This window comes from Mastacembelus armatus, chromosome 3 (genome assembly GCF_900324485.2).
Source record: "Mastacembelus armatus chromosome 3, fMasArm1.2, whole genome shotgun sequence".
In the NCBI taxonomy this organism is placed as follows: domain Eukaryota; kingdom Metazoa; phylum Chordata; class Actinopteri; order Synbranchiformes; family Mastacembelidae; genus Mastacembelus; species Mastacembelus armatus.
The window spans coordinates 19,983,163-20,003,798 of record NC_046635.1 but is presented as its reverse complement, the minus strand read 5'-3'; the positions used below and the strand labels follow the sequence as shown (position 1 = coordinate 20,003,798).

The following is a 20,636-nucleotide window of genomic DNA, read 5'->3' as shown; positions in this document are numbered from 1 at the left end:
ACCACTATTTCTTGAGATGCCAATAGACTCCTTGATGCTGCAGGCTGATTATCAAGGTTTATGTGGCTGACTACAGAGCAGGCTACACTCTGCTGAAAACTGCAAAAGCACCTCAGTCATTTATCATTCAACTCATTTTAGATTAACTTTGGTTCTGTCAATTTCTTATTGAGCAACAGTGCCATGAGGCCTGTTTTTTCATATTATACTTTTCACAAGGTCTTCCTTATTTAATACATCTTAAAACCACAAAGTCATTGAAGCCATATGTATTGTGCATATGCTTAATGCTGCTAATAATATGAGAAAATGACAGTGACTACTAAATGTCATTCTTGAAATAGCATGATTATATCTATACGATTTACCTCACCCTAGTCCACAATTCAGCAGAGCATCTTTACACCTGTGTGGTTCCACTGTGTGATATAAACAAAACAATATATAAAATACAGAAAGAGGATCCAGTCAATAGTCACTTTTGAAGGATGACAGATACACATTTGGCATTAACAGCAAAGTGCAAATGGATTTCTGCTCAGACCAGCTACAGCAAGCACAAAGGACTTTATATAGAGAGCTGGATCCACCTGGGAGTTTTTATTAATTGAAGTATCTTAAACAGTAAAACTTCTGTCAAACACACAGTGCAACAAAAAAGTATTTGCAGTCAATTTTTGAGGATGTAAAAGGGAATGTGTTTTTTTTACAAAAAAGGAGAACTGACTGTGTATGAGTGTAACAGGGACACAGTAAAAAGCTTGATCCACTACATTAATATGGGCATGAGGTGCTGTAAGTGTTAAAAAAAACTGAAAAGATTGATCCTTATTAATGTAGCAGATGCACATCCAATCCAAGAAGCTCATACATACCCGATATTTAGAGAGGTCGATCCTCAGCGAGTTATGCAGCTGGTCCAGTAATTTCACAAATTTCTCCCTCTGTCGGGATTACAATTCAATAATTCAGTTCAGAGTGTCACCACACCTAAAGTATTGTATCTACAAATTTATAACACTGAATGGCTGGTAGCATTGCTTTGCCTGCAGTGATTCATTTTTACTTCCTGGAACAAAATTTAGTGGTTTAGCTATATAGCCAGACCTGGCTTACTGCCTGGAAATATTATTTAATACAGCATTAGCTTATTAAAAGTTCAATCAGAAAGAGCTGACAACCTCTGAGGTTTTGTTGATTTCAGGTGCACAACTTCGTTTATACAAATAACTGACAATGATGATAAAGGTATTGTCAGAACCTTAATATCAGAATATAGGACACCTTTAGATGGTAGGCCTTCTTAGGTTTACCTAGAGACCACAGACAGTCCACTTTTGTATTTAGCATTTATTACTATATCTGCATAAAAGACAAGAATAAATCTACTTACCCCAAAGTTAGATGCTGCAAATCGGTCAGAAGCGGAGGCAGTGGTTGTGGTGGTGGTGGTGGTGTGGGCGAAGTAGGCATTGATGTTTGCAAGCAGGTTGCTCATCACCGCTGGCACACCGGGACACATGTATTTGGCAGACAGACAGGAAAAATGTCTGCAGAGAAAAATAAACAGCGAGTGTAAGGGGCAGTGCTGAGGCAACAACACGAGATAATACATCAACAAGACAACTGAACCTGACAGAAGAAATGATCAAGTAATCAACGTGCTTTTACAAAAAAAAAAACAAAAAAAAACAGCATAGTTCAGAGTTTCCATTCATAAATATCACATATTCTGTTTCTATCTTACCACCTTGCACTGCAGTAACCACAGCAGTAAAACAGTAAAAGTAAGCACATACTGTGATACAGTATTTCTTTATTAATTTGCCCTTCTAACTGCTGAAGAGACAGCATATTTTTAATGTCCCAAGCAATTACTTCTGGTGGAAGCGTTAGTGCATAAGTAGATCACTGCACTGATCGTGTAGTAAAAAACTGTACTGAATGACTATCTGTAGAAATAGATGTCATAAATCAAAACTGTATAACCTATACTATTAATGACATAAAGACTTCAAAGTAATAGATAAAGGAAGTGTGATCAAGCAAGCATAAATCGAGGGATCCTGTCAGTGTTAAGATATAATAATATCCAGGTAATATCCAGAGAAACAGAAAAATGTGAATTTTACTGTGCACCATTAAACATACTTATTTCACTTTACAAAATACCACTAAGTAAAACTCAAGCACAGTATGTCCACTTGCCAGTTCAAGTATTTTCCACTAAGGTGAATTTGCATGCTAACCCAGCACAAACTACATTTCAGTATTGTGTGTGTGTGTGTATGTGTGCGTGTGTGTGTGTGTGTGTGCCCCTAGAATTTCACAAGTCTTCTTGCCTGGGGATGGGAATGAAGCAGGGGTCTTGTCGTAAACTTAATGCTTTCTGTTTAAGTAAATGTTGCCTCCTTTTCTCCTGTCTCTAGCGTCTCTTTAACTCCCTAAGCTTTAGGCTAAATGCACAGGTATTGCAGATTGAGATTTCTAGACAAAAAAAACAAAAAAACAAACACAGTAGCAACAGTGCTACCCAGACTGTCACAGCCTGAGAGGTTTGGTTTGAGTTGAGCAGGCATATCTGATTGAATGAAGAGCATATGCTCCTTTTAACCCTTCATATTGCTGCTTCACCAGCCATGTTGAATGTCTATGGTGTAAAAAATGGATATGTGCCATTAAGTGTTTATTTTAATGCAGCAGACAATAACATACACAAGAGCTTTGTTTCTAGATTCTGGCATGACCCATAGCAACTAAATATTTGGATGCTTTTACAGTAAAGATGCCTGAGAGCTTTATGGGAGAATAAATAGTCCAAGTTCCATACTTCCATAGCTCAAAATCCAGATTGCCACTTCAACAAGTAATAGTGTCATCTATATTATTCACATCTTGATTCTGCAGACAGACATGTAACTGCTACTATAAATCATATTCAATTTTAATTGTACATATAATATTATGGAAATTGTATGTATAATCACTACCTAACTAAACCTAACCCTTACCTTAGCCTTAATGTTAGACCAAGTTGTCACTGTAAAATTCAATAATTTGCATTGAATGGTGAGGACCAGTAATATTTGGTCCTCACAATATGAGTGTGTAAATAGATTTTCTGTCCCCACAATGTAACAAAAACACAAACATGTTCTCATCGGGAGGCCTATTTAATTACCCTGCTTTCAGCCTCAAGCTTTCAGACTTTCAGCACATTGGGTTAGTCAAGAAAAGAGAGTGATGCAAAGAGTGATGATGGTTTCCGCTGAATTCCCATAGGGCTTTACACCTCGAGTCAGTTTTCAATAGGGAGACATTGCTTGTTGCTGTGCCTTGGTTTTTACAGTACCAATGGATGAGTTGTGCTACACGCAGAGACACCCACATATCATTTTATGGTTGAAGATATCTGGGAGTATAAATGAGAAACAGAGACATGAACGGAGGTGGAAGATGAGAATGGTAGAGACTGGTGAAAAGAATGAGATTGACAAAAAAAAAACATGTAAATGAGGCATGTTGGGGGTTGATGTGGAGGGGTGGTGCAGAAGTGAGTGTGTCCTCACTGCTGCTGTGATTTATGCAGCCATCGTGGTAAGAGTGACTGGGAGTCAAGGTTCTGTGATGAAGAAAACAGAAAGGTAGGACCTTTCATAAATTCCTGATGAAGCATAATAAGAACGAGAATGAAGAATGAGAAATGCCAAGCCCAAACAAGGTTCAAGCCTCAAGCATTAACCCCACCTGAGGTGTTTGGTAATAAGGCCACTTACTGCTTCACTTGTCTGCACTTAAATAACAAAGCAATCCCTCATATGCGCTAATACGCTGTCACCTTTAAACAAGAGACTGTCACCTAGCAACTCCACACCAGTTTGCAGCACCACAACAATCAAATATGTTAACACTTCTGCTATATAAAGCATGTGTTAGTTAAAGGAGCTGTACTACATGCAGTGTAGGAAGAATACCTGAAATAACCAAAACCAGTTATCTGAGCACCTGCTGAAGAAACCAAAGCACTGTTGCTATATCTTTAACAATATTCAAGCACATTATATCAAAATCATAAACGTGAAAGAAACTAAGTGCTGGCTTCATCTAAGAAATGCACATAAACAAATTTCTAAACATGAAAGCACTGTTGCTATATCTTTAACAATATTCAAGCACATTATATCAAAACCATAAAAGTGAAAGAAACTAAGCGTTGGCTTCATCTAAGAAATGCACATAACCAGATTTCTAAACATGAAAGCACAAATGTGAGTAGGCCGTTCATTCAATTTGCCAACACAATCTGTGTGTAATTAGCATCTGATTTACTAAGGCAGCAGCTAATTACATAGTCAACTGCTGGGACTGCCCGATAAGTACATTCTGGAGAGGAAAGAGAACTGAAAAGGTGCCATTTGGTAATGTGATCTAAAATATTCAAACGGTTGCTCAATCTGACATTACAATGTGGTGTTGCTGCAAAGATAGACATTAACTCATTAAAACGCCAGCAAAATAAATGCATAGTCATAGACAAGCAATGACCCTACTACTATTAAACTATTATTTGTATTTAAAATGTCCAAAACCTTTGGTGATGAAATGTTATTCCAAATGAAGCTGACTACCTGTTGTCCCACCGTTGTTTGATTTGCTAAGTAGTGTTATCGCCATTTCCTTGTAGTTGGCAGAAGTCTTTCTTTTCAAACAGTGACCAACTACAGTCACCTCCATTAATGAGATGGATTACATTCTCCAGCCTAAATTTTAAGGCCTGCCTTTTGGGGAAAAAAAATCAACTTGAAAAAAAAAAACATCTCAGTCCTGAGCAGCTGTGGGTTATTGTTATAATCAGCAGTTTGAAGAATAACTAACTCCTAGCTTGTCAAAGAAAGTTTGCTTATGGTGGAGAACAGGCTTTCAGAATCTCAGGCAGCTTTCTAACAGGATTGACAAATGCAATTAATAGATATTTTGAGACCACAATTTCCAATCAAGATCACATTTTAAACTTCATATACCAAAAAACTGTTTTGTACAAGACTTAAATCTTTTTGGGTAGTGAGAGATCTATTTCCATGGACTGCATAAAAAAAAATCTGTGTATTATATGGTTAACACTGTTACCATTGCATTTAATCAACTTGGCCCTCATCTCTTCTGTATAAAGGCAAGACAAAGACACAGTGGACAGCAGTGCACTGTAAGATATATGTAGTGTCAACCAATACATCAACACTGCACACATTAACATGGCAGTGTATGACCTTCATCGATATTAAAGCATTTCAGGTGTGAGGGTGTCTAGTTTCAGGTGGTGCGCATGTATTTCTGACAGGGAAACAGACAGAGACATCTGTGGATAGACAGGGTCACAGAGAGTCCGAGAGAGAGAGAGGGAAATTAAAGTGTTTAAGCTTGTGGATTATCAATGTGTTGAAGGCAGGTTGGGAGTTTTTCCATGAAGCCATCAATTAATCGATCAAAGGTGTAAGAGCTGTACATTCTTCCAAGTTGTGATTCTGCTGAGGAGACATTTATACTACTCCTGTTCTCATGCTTCCCTTCTCTTGTCTCCATCTCTGCTTCACTCTGCCAAATGAGACGATGACAAACTGGTGAGGTATAAGGCCATAGATCAGGGAGGTACTAACGTCATAGCCTGATAGATGGACTCCACTCCGTATCTCATGGCAAACTCATCCACTATCTCCTGAGACACGTCATCATAGTAGACCTTCCACGCTTCGTCCCCCTTCACCTGGGGGATCTTCACCACCCCATTGTTCTTCAGCTCGGTCAGGTAGTGGAACAGGTTCTGCGAGTGGCATCAGAGATAAGATGGAACAGGTTATGGTGATGGAGCACAGTGTCACAACAAGTAACATCATTTATTTGTGCAATGTATACCAGCAAATGAAAGCCCCTATCACAGTTGGAGGCATTCATTTTTGCAGTGGTGAAACTATCATCCTGTTTGTACACTTTCTGATGTAATCACAACAAATTATATTTACTTTAGTAACGTATGTAAATATAATGCTTGGCCCCCAATATTGGATGTCTTAAAATGAGAATAGTAAGAATAATGACAATGGTTACCTCATGCAAACAGGTGTACTGGCCGTGAGGCGGAACCACATTCTCCTCCCCCTTCATCTCCACGCTGATCTTGAGTCTAATGGCACCAGATACAGCAGACTTGTCTGTTCTCTTATCTGGAATTAACAAGTCATCTGGATTAGTGACAACTAAGTAACTATCAACTTTAAGCCACAATATTCCTAAATCCACAGAAAAATAATTGAATCTTAAAAATATAACATTAAAGTAACACATTTTAGCACCTTTAATACTCTTTAATACCCAAAACATGTGGCAAACTGAATTTATCAGAAATCGTTTAGACACAAACCCGTGTTTATAAGGCCCCAGAATTCATGCTGCATGTCAGAAAACAAAAGAAGTCTGAGGAATTCTCTGTAGATCTCTGAGATAAAATTGAGGTGGACGCAAAATGGAAAGTATTAAAAACTATTTCCAAAACACTGTGTGTTCCCGGAAATTGAACCACTCAATAACTCTGAAATGGATCCACCAGGACTCTTCCTACAGTGGGCCATCCAGCCAAACTAAACTGGTTAAGAAGAGCCAAAGAAGAGCCTTGGTCAAGGAGATGACCAAGAACCCAACGGTCACTCTAAGAAAGGTTCTGACATCCTCTACAGAGATGGGTGATCTTGTTTGAAGGTCGACCATCTCAGCAGCTCTCTACCAATCAGGCATTTATGGTAGAGGGGCTTAGTGACAGTATACAGGAGTCTTTGAAGAAAACCTACTCCTACTACTATAGTGAGACACAAAAACACAAAGACACAAGCACACAAATGCATGTTAGTATATATACAACACTGACATGTCTGAGAGCTAATGACTTCACAGCTGCAGGGGCTCATCTCAGACTTTAAATGGCACCTCTCCAAGTCCTCATATAAAATTCATTGCTTCTATGTGAATGAATGTTTCCCCTATACACACTTGGTCAAGAGACAGACAAGTGAAAAATAATAATGTGACAAAGAGACGGAGACTAGGTCTGTAAACACAAAAGCCCAGATTGAAGAGGAGCTTGAAGAGGCTTAGAGAGTAGAGAAGCTGAAGGGTGGACACCCACACCAGCAAAGTCCTGTTTAAACATTCATTGTGGACTTTTAAAAAGGCACATAGTAGCATCAGCGGGCAAGGGGGCACTATTAACACAAATTGCGTTCTTTTAGCTAGAGAGGTAATGACAGTGCCCGCCTCTCATAATACTTCAACAGAAGTGGGAGCTCCCATTAAACTCCCATACAACCTCATGCAACATGGTAAATTAGGTAGTGTTTCAGAGCAGAAAGTGAAAGATCTCAAATGAACAGAATTAGTATCCAAACTGAACCACAGGTCTCTGTGGGTAATTGATACACAGACAGTAGACACTCTATATGACCCAGGATTAAACCTCATATCATGTTAGATCATCATCATCATCATCATCATCTGCCTCCATTTAATCCTATCCTCTGTATCCTATAATGCAACTTGACAGCACACAACCAAGATTTGAATGTACGTTTTCTGTTATAAATTGAAAATCTGCAATCCTGGGAGGAGGTAACCAAAATGACATTGCTAAATTTATTATCAAGGCCTTTTTCTCAGACTTGACAAAACTCCAAAAGAGCCACAGAAGACAGAATTCTTGAGTGGCAGCTTGTGTTCAGACATTATTCAAAACTTGAAAGGTTGAGCAACTTTTAGTAAATGGAAAGGTATTATAGGCATTAGCTTAAAAAAAAAACAATTTTGCCATAATAACTGAACACCATGATTTTCAGTCAATATCCATTTTGCAGAAAGACACTGAACAAAAAACAGCAACACACCTAGATTGTACCAGACATCCATCTCTCCACTGAGAGTGCGAACCTCAATGATGGTCTGGCCCAGGAAATCGTCGGACTCGCGCTTGAAGTGCTGCTTTACTCGTGATTTGATGTCATCGTCCTCATCCCACACACGCACCTTGATGCGGTCAGTGGCATTGTGACATTCACTGCAAGTTGAAAGAAGATTATGATCGGTCAAAACAATCTCAACAATATGAACAACAGCAGCATATTTAGTGACAGCTCATCGGGTTGATATTCAGTGGAGTGGAATTATAATCAGATGCACAATTTGAGCATAAATATAAGTTTGGACAGACACACTTCAAGACTCTTTCCTAAATAACAACTTTAAGTAATGAGACAGTGTGTGCTGTGCAAGTGTGCATGCAAATGAGAACATGGAGAAGAACTCGTACACTAAATTACCTCAAGACATTACATGACCTTTGCATTTTTGTTCCCTCTCAGTGTTTGTTTGCTAAAGTCAATAGAAAAGACTATGTAGAATTAATTGCATTAAGAAATAATTATTTATTTGTCTAAGCTGTATGGGCATCTCTTTGGTCTTCCTTGCATCAGTCCAGCTCATAATGACACTGCTAAATGGAACAGAGGTGACCAAAGCACTTAGCTTCAGATGGGGTCAGACTGTTCAGTTATGGAATTGAAACAGACAGATTACATTTGACTCTAATGACATCTTGGGTGCCACAGCCAGGGAAACAGTATCTGTTGTATTTTTTTAACTAATCCCTTTCCAGGGAGGGGGAGGGGAAGCACTGGCTGCTGCTGCTGCTGCTGCTGCTGCTGCTGCTGCTGCTTCACTAGTCAGAAACTTTGTTCTCTGCCAAACACACAATAATGTATCGCACTATTAATCTACATCCCTGTAGAAATGAGAAAGAGTTTTATTACAGCTACCACTAGAGTCTCATTACAGTGCAATGCCTGTTGTCTCTAACTGGCATAGGATATATATTAATAACTGTCAAAGCATAAACGTCAACACGTATATTCAAAAATATTACTCTAATAATAATTTAGGATATGTTTAGTAAGGTTTCTTACATGGATATAAGCTAGACATACACACAAAATCTCCAGAACGACACCGTAAAAAAAATGCCATTAGCTGCTCTTAATTTGGTTTAAGTTAATATAACCAACCCTTTCTGATCCTTCAACAGTTGGTCCCCAGAGCCGAATTTACAGACACAGGATTACAGTTTTTTTAAAAGAAGAACAGACAAATAACAAAAAAATAAACCAATAATGCAAGGCTTTTTGTGCCTCTTGTCTTGGACTATTCTGATGGAGGATAGTACAGTACAAAGCAAGTACAGCTTTGCAGCCAGGTCAGTGTTGAGCGTTATGTCACTCTGACTTTGCAGTCTCTCACTTTCCTTTTCAACCTGACTTTTATTTCTATTGGGGTGAGCACAGCATGCCTCTTGCAGGGTTCTAAAGTGTTCCAATTTTCTAAACTGTTCCTTAAATGTTTAAAATTGTTTCCTACAATCATTCATTACATTTTACTTCCTGTTGCAATTGCTGGATAACCTACCATGTGATTTATAAGCGCTACAGTTTTATTTAGCGCTGTGGAGACAAAAGGCAAACAGGTAAAGAGTAGACTGAGTGGTACAATTCCTGTGGTCACCCCATACCAAGGAAAATAGCCTGTGCTTAAAAAGAAAAGAAGCCTAGCCAGCACATTCTGCTAAAGCACTAAAAAAAAAAAGCACTAAAATATTAACAGTATTGAAACAACAAAGTTAAGTCTACACTGATAGATGCCACTATAGAGCTATGGTTAGCAGAGTCTATATCTCTAAAATCTCTGCAGTACAGCTGGTGTATCATGTCCTAACTGATTGTCCCCAAGCTATTAAATACAAATGTATCTACTAATGCCTTACCTCTCCCCTTGAGCGGTTGATTCTTAATCTTGGTGGAGATAATCTGGCCGAATAAAGGTCATATTAATATAGAGTACTCACAAATAAAATTTCTCATCCCAGACCGGGTTGAGGTTGCCAAAGATGGTCTTTGTCCTGCGTTTGGTCTTGCCCACCTGGACGGTCACATAAGGGTCACTGGAGCCAGTTTTATCCTTGGCCTGTAACCCCTGGGCGCTCATGACTGGAGATAAGACAGAGACGGGGTGAGTGGAAGAGTGAGTAATCATGAAACTATAACAGGAAACCCACCAGATTGTTATCATTTCAGAATCAAGGCTTTGTCACTGCCTCACTGCCTACAACAATTCCGTGCACCTGCCAAAGTCACTGACAGAGATTATTCATACATTATTTTTATATATGTTGAGTAAAGCCATAATTGATCTATTCCTTAGGCTACAGGCAGATTCCCCCTCCATGTGTGCCTACTGCTCATCATGTCCACAGTCAGGTCTATCCTGGCTTCAAATAAAGATCAATCATTCACAATCCTACTTCCAACACATAGAAGAAGGTGCAGAGAGAGACAGTAGTATTTCACAGCGCCATAAAAGGGGAAAAGGACACTCGAGCATTAAATATGCATAAGTGACAGTCTAAATAATTCAGGGTACATGTATATCCTTCAGCTCAATGCTGACAAGAGGTGGTGGGCAGGATATAGAGGTTTCAGAAGCCATGGCCTGCTTGCTCCATGAGTACTAAAAATCAAATGCCTCCTGCTGCATCATCCAAACCCCTGTCCCTAACACCTTTCCATGTCTTTGGGGAAACTGTACCAGACACTTTAGTAAATTTCTGAATCTGACAATCCAACACTCATGCTCAGTTCATGCTGTGTTTGGCAACACATGCAAAAGTGAGAAAGTAGAGTTTGAACCTGTCTTACTTCTGTCTTAACTTCTATGTACAAAAAATTGCAGCAATATGAATCCATAACAGCTATTTACTGAGTATCATTGGTTTCCATAAAGGCGGACTTTTTGTCACACCTTCGAGTTTAGGTTAGTTTAAAGCAAACCCTTAAACAGTGTACACTGATAGCATTTTAATGCAGTGCCAAATCTGCTTATCAAATGATATTCCTTTTAAATTCTTTATCTAATCTATTTGAGTCTAAGCTTTCACAATGTTAAGCAACAAAAGTTGGTAATAACCCTTTAAAGACTAGATGACTCAATATTTTACATTTCATCATGCCAGTAAATGAGAACAGATAAAAGACTTCTAAGTTTTACGCAATTTTCTAAGACATGATTTCCTAGCACCATAAGAATGTCTTTGAACCAATGTGAGAGGAGACTCACAGCTTATCACACTTATAATGACTAGGCAGCACACTGGTGCTCATTTTGGCGTATACAGTATACAGTTGAATCTGTGCTAAAACCTGCTCAGACCACCTCTTATCAATGCAATTATCACTGCTTTATTTGGCAGATGGGCTCGTATGAAAACCTTTTCAAAATCCAGAAACTGTGCTTTTCTTATCTACTGCAGATTGATGTATGCATCAAAATACTTCTTGAGAGTGACAAAATAAATAAGGATTGATATATTCTTTCATACTTTTGGTACTTTTAAGCATAAATTTGTACTTTTACCACACAGTTCAAATGGATTTACCTGGAACCCTAATTGTTATGCAGCAAGTGCAGCAAACCTTGCTAGTAATCCATCAGCTGCTGCAGCAACATACACCAGCTGCCTGTTAATTCTACCAGTTAGAAATTATTTAGGGTAATGTATATTAAAATTTGAGTTTGCAAATTGGGTTCATGCATGAAGCTTTTGCTTGTGTTTGCAGCATATGCAACATATTTCAGGAAAATAGAATCCCATGATTTTGGCGGACCATCCTGTTAGTTTGTTATGTAATTACAATACTACATCCTTCAGTTGCTTTTGTACCTGTGAAGCACAAAATGTATAAGACAAGAATTTATAAGTACAACAGGTTAAAAAGTGAAAAACTATAACGGAAGCGTAAAGTAAGGGAGGGAACAACATTACACGTATTACATGTTTAACAATGTCATCTTGCATATAGTATAGCAGTAGAAATGGCAATTAGCAGACACTTTACAATAGCTCAACATAGAATGTCTGATCACAGATCATTTTTGCCTTGCAGTGTGAACATTCACAAGATACACAATACCAGCATGGTCAAAGAGCTGTAGCTTCAATGCCACTTAGTGTTTATCTAATAAATGATAAATAAACAACTCAATAAATACATTCTAAAATTGGATGTTCAATAAGCCCCTGGGAAATTTACTGTGGCAGCCCTCAGGTTTTCCACACTCTCTCTCACTCCATTTTTACTCCCTTCTTCATATACTTTCTTCGCTTATTCCGCTCTTCCCTTTCCCAATGTCCAGTCTGATCCATTCCCCCTCCCTCTATATTTACCTCAATCCTTCTCTGTTTCGATTCCTCTCCAGTCTACTGAAACTGATAGAAATGCAAGGTGGGCAATAAATGAGCTGCACCTGGCACAGCTGACAGAGATAAATTGTAGTCCAGGGGTGAAGTTACATATACAACTTTCTGACTTTCTTTCTGTAGCCACTTAACTAGATATAAAATGGAACAAACCTATAAACGTGGTGATTATGTGAAATAAAAGAAGAGTGGTAAACAAGAGTAAAACAACAATAGACTACACGATGCAAAGTTCTGTCAGCATGTCTTTATAACTTGCTGTGATGGCATGCTGGTTAGAGAAAAAGACAAAGATTTCTGTCCCTACAGCAAATCTTTAACTATAATAAGTCACCACTACTAACACTTTATTACAGCCAGATGCTTTGTATTGCGACCATTTAAAATTTCCAACCTGATATGCTCTCACATTGCTCAATTTGTATGTTACATTCATTACGGACAGATGTCACAGACTGATCTCGTTTAAAATTTTTTTTTATTTTTAAGAATGCTACTAGAATTTTGCCAATATACATGAGTCGAGTAGGAATTTATGTCGGCATGATGCAAACAGCGATCCACTGCTTCTCGCCAAACTACCTAATCAATTCTTTTCTAATTAAATGGGCTTTGCTGTTTATGGTTCAGTGTCAGAGGTAAATACTAATTTGAATAACAGTGTCAGTTAGGTTGACTTGTAATGACTTGTTTTGCTGATTTGGGCTAAGTGAAGGGTTGAAGGTCATGGCCCAAAGTTCAGGGGTCGCCTGCAGCAGTATCTGGACATCACTAGTCACAAAGCATTTGTCACTATTTGGGTGACTGATGATGATAATCTGTGACTAAAGGTAATAAAAGCAATATAATATAACTGACAATTTTTATTATGCCATGATTCATGAACAAAATGGAATAATCCCAGGAACCAGGCTAACCTGTAATGCTGATTTTGGCAGACCACTTGGAAGTCCCATCAAGCACTGCCTGCTTGGCTGTCTTCAGATGACTGGCGAAGTCCTCTTTGGAGATGTGGAACATCTCCTGTATCACCTCAAACACTTCAGGACGGTTCTTCTCCCTTATTTTCATGCGCTCCTTCATAGCCATGATGATATTCTGGGTCTTATCCTCTGCCCCATGTTTGGAGCTCTTCTCCACAGCCCCTGAAACAAACATCACATAATAATTACAGAGTTTTTAGTCTCCATATTTAATGCTCAGAAAATGGAATAAAAACTGATAATGGATTCCAATGCAAAGGCATCCATCATGTGGATTCATTTTCCTTACCATTTTCCTTTTTTTAAAGAAGTTAAGGTTAATTTTCTTAAATACTGAATCTGTATTTCCAGGTGAAGTGTGGAGTTAAAGAGATGCTTTAAGGTGCATCTCTCTAACTGTGTGAGATTTTGGTAGGATGAGAAATCACAAATCCATGCATTAATGTTGGTGTGTTAAATGTATCTTCATTTCCATGAATGTCTCTCTGTAAAACAAAAGAGACCCATGTGATAATCAATTCCCTTTATGTGATCACAGTATCCTGCATGTGCAGTGCTTTCATGAGTGCAGATAGAGATGTGATAAAGATGAATCGCAGCTATGCTGTTATTCTAATTTAAAAATGTTACAAAACGGTGAGTTTTATAACAGCCAGGGTGTAGCTAATCCACTTAGAGCATGTGAGGATTGCCATGAGGATCATCCTGAGGGCTGCAGGTCACGTTGTTCCTATTAGTCTATATTGTAACAGCAGGGGTGTGCCTGATTGAAAAAGCTGATTGGAGTCTGTAATGACTGCCACTATCTGAGCGAGTAGCATAAATGTACCATGTAGCAACGAGTGTTAGGGGATATGCAATATGCATATTGCAAATCCCCAAAACCGCAGTCACGTGTACAGTATAGTGTTGATATTTGTATTGTGGGAAGAAAAAGAATCATCGAAAAGTCTAACATTACCAGACAAATCATATTTTTTTTGGATTTAACTCAATTTAATAATGATCAATCACTAATGTAGCTTATTAATGTGTTTTCAATAAAATGCAATTCAAGGCAGAAATCATACTTTTCTCTCACACCGACACACACACACACACAAACCATACAACACTATTTTCAGAAAGGCATGTTTGAGATATTTTTGAGATTCAAAGCGTTGGCAAACTGTACGTGAAAAGCACTGAGTAATGTAAAAAAGGCAGCTCAGCCAGTGTTAATATATAAATAAATGTGCTTCCTTACTTTGTAAACAATCTGCATTGAGCAGGTCCTGGCACTTCTCGTGGCATTTAACCCCACACTCTGAGCAGCGCATCCCCTGACGGGCGATGCCCCACAGCAGCCCCTCACACTCATGGCAGTATGTGGGTGCAGTTGCTGTCCAAACCTCAAAGTTATGGGGTGTCGTGGATGAAATGGGGTAGATCAAGGCCTGGAGAGTCTTCTTGAACACATGGAGTTTCTGAAAACAAAGACAAGACAGTTAGAAAATGCACAAAACAAAACAATAAGATTAAGACGATGAAAAAGATGGGAATATGAGAGAAACAGAGGTACTGCTGATGTTCTTAAACTTTTGAGCTATGGAAAACAAGATTGCATAACAACCTTAAAAGTTAATAAAAAAAAAAAAGTCTGTACTTAACTTGCTTTTCAGAAAGATTAACTACATGCTGAAATCCTTTCTCGAAAAGGGGATACTTTGCACCATCTGAGGGACCACTTTAGTTAGTTATAATAAAATTTCAAAGTTTAACACAGAAATACAGTCTGTGTCTGTATTGTCTGCAATCTGAGCTGGATGAAATGAATAATACATGCAAAACACTTCTGTAATTAATCTAGACAATTATATAATTTGCTAATCTAAATTTAACTAAACTGCAATTATCAGTTTTCGTTTTGAAGCAGATTTTTTTAAGCAGCTTTTCTTAAATAAAGGAATCTAATAGATTACAATAACCAAAGAGATAACATGAAGGAGGCTTTTTCGATCCTATTCTGATTAGGTTATCACCAAAGGGAAGGTCAGCTGTACAGTAAATCAGTCTTACATCTCATTAGGCGTAGATTAACAACACCCTTAGCCCACAGGCTTTGTTCACGTTGAGTGGTTTACTGCATACAGCTCCTCCAGACCAAATACTAAACTCTACTAGAAGCTTGTCTGGGCTGATTGCTGTGTAACAGAAGACTCTTCAAACTGAATGCTTTACTGCAGCAGCCCTGCCATCCACAAGCACTGGAAAAGGGCCCAGGACTTGCCCATTCTTGAAGGCAAAATCAATGAATGCTGTAAAAAAAGGTTTTAAAAAGTGAGCATTATCCAGATTGGTAGAGAGTACAGGCGAGAAAGTGACAGAGAAAGAGGAGGAGATGTATGGTGGTTAAATAAATCTTCAGGTGTAGGTATTTGCTCCACACCTCTACTCTTCACCCCTTGCCCTCCACCCCCTCCTCTACTGTCAGCCACCAGTGTGTGTTGACAATGTTCTTTAACACCTGAACAGCAGACATCCACTTTACCATGAAGACTACAGCACTGTCCACTCACACACACATCTAGACACAAATACACACACTTGCAGAGATGATTAAATGACACCAGATGACAGGACAACAAGGCCATCTAACATTGTGAGACTTTGCTGGTGCACCAGAGAGGCTGCTGAAGCCTTAAAGAGCTATAATGAAATAGAGAGACACAGAACAATTTCCCTTCCAACCTGTGGGCGATGAAATGAAGTAGATGCTTGTGAGATTTAACCACAACTTGCACAAAAGCTAAATCAGGGTCACAGCCATAAGCTTTCTGCTTACCTAATAATAAACTGCGCACTACTGTCTGCAGATGAGTGAGCCAACATTTCTGTAAGTGCAAAATTACAGGGACCTCTCCATCTCACTTTTTTCAGTGAGTTGACTTGTCTGGTAAATAGCTATGTTTTAAGGCTTATATCACCAACTAATAAAATGCTTTGAGTAAGCTTTGACTAAGCATGTTAATTGTAGACCTAATCTTCCACCTTGGCATTTTTCAGCTTGGCATGAGTAGTATTTTAATATCAATTTCAATATCCTGTCTTCTTAAATCTCCCTCCCTATTTCTGTCTTCTCACTCTTGGTCACACAGCACGTCACACTGTGCACCAGATGTGTGAAGAGTGCTGCTTGTGAGAGTCCCATGTGTTACACAGCCAGGCAACCCCTGTGATTTTGTTCGGCACACGGGTAGAATTGATGGACAGCTGCAGTTTCTGTCTGAGAACAACATGACACAGAAGAATCTAATTTCACTACCTATTGTCCTTGTCAACCATGTCATTGACAATGTCGTCTTCCTCATCCTGTTACAGTGTTCTATACCTCTAGTCTTCTGTATTAACTGCAGTACAGTTTCAGCCCTAACAAAGAATTTTGCTGCTAAGAACCTGTCTGATAATATCTGATCTCCTGATACTCTTTGACCAATGTCAGATTATGGCTTCCTTCTTCCTTTGTACACTGAGCCCCTGCCTTTGTCTCAGCAGGTAAGCATGGTCTCCCTTATGTTGACAGTCACCATTAAATGGCTCACATGCAGCTCAGAACATTGAGCGGACACACGGGCCGTTAGCCGCCCACACATAATGTTTGTTTTTTTTTCTGCTCTAAAAAGCAGATAAACAGAAAACAAGGCGCAGAGCGAGAACAGCAGAGAGGGAGAGTGAAGTCTATAGGGCAGTAATGACAGGGTAAGCCATTTGAATCAAATTAAAATGTTTCAACTTAAACAAATGTAGGTGCACTGATGGAAGCTTAGGTAGAGAAGAGATAAGTAAAGAGGACATAAGAAGGAAGCACTCTAAAAAGATTCAAACATCTCACCAGAGGTGAATTGTTTAACATGGCTGCCTGATCAAGTGCATAAGGCCAATGGGGTCATAGTGACAAGTCGCGCTCTTCTCTTATTCCATCTTTATTTCCCTCCTTTTCTCATGCTTTCTTTCCTCATCCTTTTTCAGTCCCCTGCAATCTTAAAAAGCATATGTTCGTTTACTGACTACTCTCCCAGTCCTCACAGGGAAGCACTCTCCTGGACTTAATGCAGCAGATAAAACTGTAACATCTGCTTGTCCTACTTACCAAGACTACCCAATCTGCAGCTCTGCCCAGAGCCCAGCTGCCATCAACCACCAATTATTAAACTTGCTCCTAATCAGAATATAGAACAACTATCCCCAAAGTTCAAGTCTTTAATTATCACTGCAGTGCAATCTCCAAATTTGCTTAAGAATGAGCTCCCCCTGTACACGAGTCAATACACTGCATCTATCACGTCATTTCATCCTCATTTGGAACATGAGCTGTGCATCCCTAAAGCCCCTTCACTCACGTCCATTTCACATCCATTATTCGTAAGCAGTCAACACCCCTCTTACTTTAGGGCAACTGGGCGTATGGATCGTGACAACCAATTCAAGTGTGTGAAATAGAGAAGTGACATAAACATATACGTGTCTACATCTCATTTGAAAAGAGGACATATTTCTGCATTATGTAGTGGCTATGTTTGAATCCAGTAGCCTCACAGGCTTTAGCAGCTCCTTGTTGCAAATCAGCAGATATAAAATTGTCTGCTTGTTTGTGTTATTGAGAAACTACATTCTCCCACTACTTGCCTCCAATAAACAACATTTTCTGCCTGGGAGGGAAGCAATGCAATCAATTAATGCACACCAAGCTATAGGGGTCAACACAGAAGTGTTTCTCACCATCGACAGAGACATCTTAGCCTTTCTCCTTTGAGCACAGCACTTATTATTAATTGCATGTCATTGTCTAAATGAAATGATGGAACCATCTCTAAATTTCTGAACTGAGCCAAATGATTTGACAGAAGAAGCGCAGCAAAAAGAATGAGAAGCTGGCCACAAGGACCATTTTAATAAACTGTAATATGCATTATAGACAGAAATACGGCCCAGACAGACTGATGATGGCATGCTGTATGTACATTTAAAGATATAAAGCCAGTAACTAATGCAATCCTTCTAATTTTCATTTTGGAACACCTTTTTCCTAGCAACATGAGCCTTAAAATACATAACCACAGCAAATAGCAGAGTGATAAAACCTTCCCCTTCCAAGACTGTCCTAAAAAATAATGAGAACATTGGTCCAACATCCAATGTCCCTGTAGAACCTTCAATTACTGACTAAGACTCTACAACAGCCAGTCAGACAGTGATGTTCATGCAGGCAATACTCACCAGCTCCTCATTATTCAGGGTGGACCGGTTCACCAGAGCGAACGAGATGCCTGCCTTTCGAGCAGTGAGGGTCTGGAGAAGAAGAGGCAAAGAGAGATGGTGAAAGGATAAATTCACAAACACATTTTACTGTTCTACACGTCTACACAGTATCTCAGTGGATTTCTATACATGTAGATCACACATCTGTATAGAGTTAGTGATCATATTTTGTAAAAGAAGAAAAATTCTGAGCAGAAATGAATTACACAAATTTACCTTGGCTGCATATTCAACAAAGCAACAGTAAATACACATGAAGAAACACTCTAAATAACAGTAAATCTATAGCATAAAACAAAAGTAATAAACTACTGACTTTTAGTAATAAAGACTTTGAGCAAACAACATTTATGTAATTAATGTAAAGCTCTTCACTTGTGCACAAGCAGAAAATAAGCTTACCAAAGCCTGCAATTTCCAGGAAGCCATGAATAGAGAGTGAAAGAAATAAAGAAATTGAATTAGACAAGGGGTGGGATTGTGAAAGCTGAAAACATAAACATCAGAGCAATTGTATTTATTATCCATACTGTGTGCATAGGTGTGCCAACTGCCATGCAGGACTGCTGGTTAGGGCACAGAGCTCTAAAAAGATTGAACTTCTCATCAAGGGAGATTATAGAGCTGTTGCATGACTCTTTATCCATTCATGCACTAGTAGTTACTTAACTGCAGTCATGCTTGGCATTTTATTCACTTCTCTGTTGGATGAAGCTTTGATCATATTTTCTGCTGTCTGCTCTGCACATTAGTTTGACACAAACAGAGAAACACAAGACGCACACACACACACACACACACACACACAGTCATGTATGGGTGAAGCCAGCTGTGCTACACGACACCAACTCACTCTTAGACTCTTTAAAAAAAAAACAAAAAAAACACACACATACACGTACATCTGCTCAAACATTCACAAACATATTCAAATATAAAACTCGCCAAAACAAGGCACTCTCACAAACAGTTAACAGACACACTCATGTAAATCAGCTATAAATATCCACTGAGTCTGGGAGACCAGAGATTGATAAACATTTATCCCATACAGGAGGAAGTTAGGTAACAGAGAAATGCAGACATGGACAGCTGACAATATTGGATCAGTCTTTACCACCATCGTTTTGTGTGTACAGCCCAGCTATGGTAAAGATCCATGGAAGCCATGGAGAATGTAGAAGGGAATGTGACCTCTACATGAACTGTGAGTGTTGATGTAAGTTTATCAACATGCACCAGCACTGCTGAGGTTGCTGAGGGCAATACAATATGACCCTGTTTCCAGATGTTATCTATTCAGCTACAGTATAGCATTCAGTGCATTGTAAATCAATTTTCAACTTTCTTTTAATGCTTGTTTAGGTTTTTGCATCCCGCCATAATATGGGGGAACCCTGCTGTCTGCTGCCCTGAAGCAATCACACAGCAATTGGGGGGACATTGACAAAGGAAAGGCATGAAAAGGGTACCAAATATTTTGCTGACTACTGACTTCATCCCACGTGTAAAAGGCTTGCTCACTTTCACTTTTACATGATTTAAAAGCCTCACACAGTTAAATCAGAAGTCAATGAAGTCTCTTAGATATATTTTTGGGTTGAGTTGTCAACATTTCAAATTAAATACGTTTTTTTTTTTGTTTGTTTTTTTCTCCACACCTGCCGAGCAACAAAACAGAGGGAAGAAAAGTGGTCAAGCATCGGCATGGCTGAAATCTGACAACCCACTGAAAAATATCACCCATAGCTGTTATGGGTCTATGTAGGAATGGCAAATATAGACGCAAAATCCAAAAAATAAAAATAAAAAACAACAACCCATACTTACCAAGACATTGTTGGTTATTAATTTCATGAGAGATATGGACAAATACAGCATCAACTCATGTTGTTCACTGTGATATAAACATTTATCAGCATCTATGTGTATGACATCAAGCTGCATTATCATTTGCATTAAATGCTATTTGTATTAAACCAAACACTCTAAAGTGTTAACATGTTTAAGGAGAA

General features: G+C 38.8%; 1 protein-coding gene across 1 annotated transcript in view; it reads right to left on the bottom strand.

Annotated features, from left to right (window-relative positions):
- The window catches only part of LOC113122808 (protein unc-13 homolog C-like), a 93,927-nt gene that overhangs the window by 51,146 nt on the left and 22,145 nt on the right, over positions 1-20,636 (bottom strand). The window contains exons 6-15 of the mRNA XM_026294385.1: positions 19,024-19,029; positions 18,580-18,651; positions 14,570-14,789; positions 13,258-13,485; positions 9,932-10,073; positions 7,926-8,095; positions 6,103-6,218; positions 5,655-5,818; positions 1,394-1,550; positions 876-944 (exon numbers count right to left, since the gene is read on the bottom strand). Coding sequence (XP_026150170.1) covers positions 876-944; positions 1,394-1,550; positions 5,655-5,818; positions 6,103-6,218; positions 7,926-8,095; positions 9,932-10,073; positions 13,258-13,485; positions 14,570-14,789; positions 18,580-18,651; positions 19,024-19,029 — 1,344 coding nt within the window. The remainder of the gene's footprint in view (positions 1-875; positions 945-1,393; positions 1,551-5,654; positions 5,819-6,102; positions 6,219-7,925; positions 8,096-9,931; positions 10,074-13,257; positions 13,486-14,569; positions 14,790-18,579; positions 18,652-19,023; positions 19,030-20,636) is intronic.